The 5,890-nt window shown below is 42.3% G+C and overlaps 1 protein-coding gene across 1 annotated transcript; it reads left to right on the forward strand.

Annotated features, from left to right (window-relative positions):
- The first annotated feature begins 265 nt into the window (after window positions 1-265).
- Window positions 266-3,471, forward strand: LOC117513104. The gene is made up of 2 exons (XM_034173442.1): window positions 266-702; window positions 796-3,471. Exon 2 carries the CDS (start codon window positions 1,488-1,490, stop codon window positions 3,453-3,455), a length of 1,968 nt encoding a protein of 655 aa, XP_034029333.1. The 5' UTR covers window positions 266-702; window positions 796-1,487; the 3' UTR covers window positions 3,456-3,471.
- Window positions 3,472-5,890: the final 2,419 nt, after the last annotated feature.

The following is a 5,890-nucleotide window of genomic DNA, read 5'->3' on the forward strand; positions in this document are numbered from 1 at the left end:
TTCAACTATGAGAGACAAAATGAGAAAAAAAAAATCCAGGAAATCACATTATAGGATTTTTAAAGAATTTATTTGTAAGTTATGGTGGAAAATAGGTATTTGGTCAAAAACAAAAATTCAACTCAATACTTTGTAACATAATCTTTGTTGGCAATGACAGAGGTCAAACGTTTCCTGTAAGTCTTCACCAGGTTTGCACACACTGTAGCTGGTATTTTGGCCCATTCCTTCATGCAGATCTCCTCTAGAGCAGTGATGTTTTGGGGCTGTCGCTGGCCAACATGGACTTTCAACTCCCTCAACAAATTTTCTATGGGGTTAAGGTCTGGACACTGGCTCGGCCACTCCAGGACCTTGAAATGCTTTTTACGGAGCCACTCCTTTTGTAACAGTCTCTGTTATAAATTCACCGTTAGTCTGTCATTTATATTTTATCATTACGCCATCTAGTGGACAAATAAGTAACCGGAACAAATGTTTATGTAAGATTCCACCCGACCCAATTAGTTGGCGCACGCAGCTCACAGCGCTCTGCCACAGACTTGTTTTGTATATCTCCGGTAAGAATGTTAAAATTTGTGTGAAATAATCATTAAATATAAACAGATTTTTTATTGTTTGTAAACTTTATTTGTTCAGCTATAAAGAGAGACAATTTGGAGCCATATGAAGGAATTTAGCCCCTCATGGGTAGCTCACGAGGTTTGTCTACTTTTATTTTATTTAAGTTTTTAGTCATGTAGTGTGTTAAATGTATGTTAATGTTGTTTTATTTGTATTTTCTTTTGTGAGCAGTTCTCACGGGTTGTCAAAGGAGAATAAACTCTGTTATAACTACCTCGTGCTCATGCTACATCCATTGAGGGTGCTACAGTGAGAACTCATCTGCTCCGCATGGGTAGACGAGACGGTGCCAGCGCCAGGGTCGAGAGGGACGACAGCGCCTCCATTAACCATAGCCATATGCACAACAAGACGCTACAGTGGCGGGAAATCCAGGTTTTCTCCAATGAATGCTAATAAAGGGCATTTCATCAAGATATTTTGATAAGCACATAAGAGAAGTTAAACGTGTGATAAGAATTAAGAATATTAAGATATTTTTTGTTTTTTATTTTGATCAAAGGACTGAGATTAATGTAATTTATTTTGTGCTCAAGTTGAAGTGATTTTCTACCAGGTTGACATTTATTTTGAGCAAAGTAATCTGTATTTTATTTCAAGGTCATGATTCTCAGTAACAGTAATTACGAGGTGAAGTATTACTGATTTGCTCAAGAAATGTAATCGCTGCTAAGCATACAGAGATTTAAGTTAAACTTTAAATTATATCTTCTGAAACAAGACATTTTACTGTGATATTAAGTTAAAGGTGCAGCGTTAATCAAAACAATATTTAGTTGAATACTAAACAAAGGACAAAATACTTACTTGAAACTAAATTATTACTTTCAAATTTCCTAAATTTAAGTTAACTAAAACTAAACATGGCAGAATTTGAAGTTTTCCCCGAAGTGGATGAAGATTGTAATGAGACACTCAAGATGAAGGAGCAAACCCCAGAAGCTGAATGCAATGGAGATGATATCCCTACTACCTCACAAGATGCACGAAGAAGCCAAAGAGTCCGCACGTTTACGGAAAAGGGGCAAGAGCTGCACGATGATCAGGTAAAGAAGGCCACACATTGTTTCAGCATGTGCTACGAGAAGTGGAAGGCTGTCACTAAAGAGGCTAAAAGGGCTATGGATGGTCAATGCTCAACGAATCTTCTGCATGAATATGTCACTAAGGTAACAAGTGCTGCAAACACTGTCTTTACTGCATATGATGATGTAAGACGCATTTCCTCTCCTGACAATGACACAAGGCGCAGGATGGACACATGTGAAGCAGTAACAAGAACTATGACTCAAGCAGAAGAAAGGTCCCAAAAAACAGGAAAATTAGAAGGTAAGGGAGAAGAGGAAGCTTGGAAAGGTGCAGAATCAGTGTTTAAGTCTGTTGCATCATCAAAGAGGAGTGAAAGGTCCTCACGTTTGAAGTCACTTTCCTGTCATTCAAGCAGGAACTCTAGCAGAAGACAAGAAGCAGCTGCTGAAGTTGCTGCAAATGAAGCTGCCCTGAAGGTTCTTCTTGAACAAGAAAATAAAATGAAGGAAATTGAAAGACAAGAAGCGGAGATTGCGCAGAAACAAAGAGAGCTGGTAGCAAAGCGCAGAGAAGTAGAGCGGCTGGAGACAATAAAGGTGCTCGAAGCTGCCAAAGCAAGACAGCAAGTGTATGAACAAAGTGAATGTTCAGATGAAGAAATACATGACCTACTTCACCAGCACATCTCTGACAAGGAAAATGAAGTTAAATCCACAAATTATGATTTACCCCTCAGGTCGTACTTTGCACCTACAAATGTGAATCCTACACAGGAAGTGAACACAACAGAGCTGGTTAAAGCCTTTGCAGAGTCTCTCAGTGCAAGTCGTCTCCCAGTCCCAGAGCCAACAATATTCAGTGGCGACCCACTCAGGTACAATGACTGGAAGATCTCCTTTCAGACTTTGATTGACAGGAAAGGTATACCAGCTGAAGAAAAAACTTACTACCTGCGAAAGTACGTGAGTGGACCTGCCAGGAAGGCCATAGAAAGCTACTTTCTGCTTGGCACAGAGTCAGCCTACTATGCAGCATGGTCAGTACTAGAAGAGAGATATGGCAATCAATTTCTCATAGCGAAAGCATTCAGAGACAAACTCGACGCATGGCCAAAGATCAGTTCTAAAGGCAGTGTGGAACTTCAAGAATACGCTGACTTTCTTCGCAGCTGTAATGCCGCCATGTCACAAATCAAAGGTCTCGAGGTGCTCAATGACTGCAATGAAAACCAAAAAATGCTGGCAAAACTTCCTGACTGGCTTACATCAAGTTGGAACAGAAAGGTTACGGAATTGCAAGAACAGAGTTACATATTTCCAAGTTTCAGCCATTTTGTGGAATTCATCTCACATGAAGGCAAAATTGCATCTCTCTATGCTCTGAAACCAAATGAAAGTGACCGGTCAAAGATGCCAAGGAACAGAAGCCATGGAGCAAAGGTTATGGCAGTTAACTCCAATGAAAGGTCCACAAACCCAAGCTGTATTTACTGTGAGAAAGCAGGTCACAGTTTACATAGGTGTTTCAAGTTCATGAATGAAAACATTGGAGAAAGACTGAAATTCATTCAAGAGAAGAAGTTGTGCTTTGGCTGCCTAAAGTCTGGCCATCGCTCCAAGGATTGCGACAACAGAGAAACCTGTGACACGTGCAAAAAGAAACATCCAACATGTCTTCATGACACCCGCACTAAAGAAGAAAGAACTCAGACAAAGAGCAATCAAGCAAAGAGCAGTGACAAGATAAAACAGAAGAAATCAGATTCAAATCAAGACACTAATGTCACACAGGCTACAAATTAAGCAACTTCTAACAGACTAATACAGAACTTCAAGGACACTCGCACATCCTCAATAGTTCCAGTGTGGGTTTCATCTGACAATGAGCCAGAGCGTGAAATTCTTGTGTACGCTCTCCTTGATACGCAAAGCGACACAACATTCATCTTGGAAGAAACCGCTAAAGCCCTGCACGCTACAAGTGAACCAGTTCAACTAAAGCTTACAACAATGTCCTCAAGAAACACAGTTGTGTCATGTCTCAAGCTCTCAGGTTTACAAGTGAGAGGATTCTACTCAAACAAGATCATTTCATTACCAGTAACATATGCAAGAGACTTCATTCCGGCAAATCGAGATCATATTCTAACTCCAGGAACTGCCAAAGCATGGCCTCACCTCGAACACATCGCAGATGAAATCGCTCCACTCCAAAGTTGTGATGTTGGTCTTCTAATTGGCTACAATTGCCCTCAAGCACTCGTTCCCCGTCAGGTTGTGTCTGGCAAAGAAAATCAGCCATTTGCACAAAGAATTGACCTGGCTTGGAGTATCATAGGTTTTGGCAATCCATGTCTTGATTATGGTGATGTTTTCGGAGTGAGCCACCAAGTCATCGTAAAGCAAGTGCTACCAAGTGTTCAGTCAACTTCAAACCTCACCAGTGAAGTGCATTATGTGTACAGAACTCAAATAAGGGAAATGGTGTCACCTGCTGACGTGATCAAAATGTTGGAGTCCGATTTTGTGGAAAGAGCTTCTGAAGATGTTAAGATCTCCCAAGAAGATCTCAGATTTCTCACGAAGATGAAAGAAGGCATCAGGCTCAGTGATGATGGACATTTTGAGATGCCTCTTCCATTCAAGAGCGATAAGCCCAACCTGCCGAACAATAAGGCATGCGCCATTCATAGGCTCAAATGTTTAGAGAGAAAGCTGAGAAGGAGCAAGCAGTACTATCTGGACTATAAGAAGTTCATGGAAGAAATTATAGCTCATGGTGATGCTGAGAAAGTTCCTGAGCAAGACATCGACAAGACCCCGGCATGGTACATCCCACACCATGGGGTGTACCATCCGCAAAAACCTGGCAAGATTCGCGTTGTCTTTGACGGCTCCGCCAAGTTTCAAGGAACGTCCATCAATGACCATCTCCTGACCGGCCCAGAGCTTACAAACACCTTGCTCGGAGTCCTGTGTCATTTCTGCAGAGGCTATAATGTGTGATATTGAGCGCATGTTCCACCAGTTTTGTGTTTGTGCCCCTGATCAAGACTACCTCAGGTTTTTATGGTGGGAGAATGGCAATCTAGATACTCCATATGTCATCTACAGGATAAAGGTACATCTTTTTGGTGCCACTTCCTCCCCAGGTTGCGCTAATTACGGCCTTAAGCACCTGGCCACTGAAGGAGAAGGACGCTTCAGTGAGGAAACACTCAAGTTCATCAAAGCAAACTTCTATGTCGATGATGGATTAGCAAGTGTAGATACTGAAAGTCAAGCAGTACAACTCGTCAAGGAGGCACGTGAACTCTGCAGTACCGGTAACCTTCGGTTACACAAGTTCATCTCAAACAGCACAAAGGTCCTCGCATCACTTCCAGAAGAAGAATGTGCTGCAGTTGCCAAAGATTTGGACATGGCATTAAGCGAAGTACACATGGAGAGAGCACTTGGCGTGCAATGGAGTGTGGAATCGGACCAGTTCCACTTCAGAGTGACTGTTAAGAAGAATCCACTCACTCGAAGAGGAGTTTTGTCTACCGTTGCCTCAGTGTTCGATCCGCTTGGATTTGTGTCACCCTTCATTTTGTTAGGAATGCAGATCTTGCAACAGATGTGTCGTGATAAGCTCAGCTGGGATGATACCTTACCAGACAATCTTCGACCTCAGTGGGAATCTTGGCTGCTTGACCTCAAGAACCTAGCAAATGTAAAGATTCAAAGATGCTACACTCCAACTAACTTCAAGGCACAGCACTTTGAACTGCACCACTTCTCCGATGCAAGTGTGTCTGGATATGGCATGTGTACCTACCTCAGAGCAGTTAGTACATCTGGAGAAGTGCACTGTTCTCTGGTAATGGGAAGATCAAGAGTTTCACCATCTAAAGTCACAACCATTCCACAACTTGAGTTGTCAGCTGCTGTAGTGGCTGTTCGCACTGGTGAAATGCTGAAGAAACAACTAGAAGTTGAACTCACGCAAGAAATCTACTGGACTGACTCAAAGGTTGCCCTCGGATACATTGGGAATGAAGCTAGGAGGTTCCATGTGTTTGTCGCAAACAGAGTTGAGCGTATCAAACAAAGTACAGAGTCTACACAGTGGAGGTATGTGACATCCGAAGAGAACCCGGCAGACCACGCCTCCAGAGGTCTTACAGCTGAACAACTTGTAGTCTCAAACTGGTTTAAAGGCCCAGATCTTCTCTGGCAGAAAGTCGTGTCTAGCT

This window comes from Thalassophryne amazonica, chromosome 1 (genome assembly GCF_902500255.1).
Source record: "Thalassophryne amazonica chromosome 1, fThaAma1.1, whole genome shotgun sequence".
Classification (NCBI taxonomy): domain Eukaryota; kingdom Metazoa; phylum Chordata; class Actinopteri; order Batrachoidiformes; family Batrachoididae; genus Thalassophryne; species Thalassophryne amazonica.

What these genes read in the sequence shown, in the direction of transcription:
- LOC117513104 (XM_034173442.1), top strand. Translation starts at nt 1,488, where the DNA reads ATGGCAGAATTTGAAGTTTTCCCCGAAGTGGATGAAGATTGTAATGAG.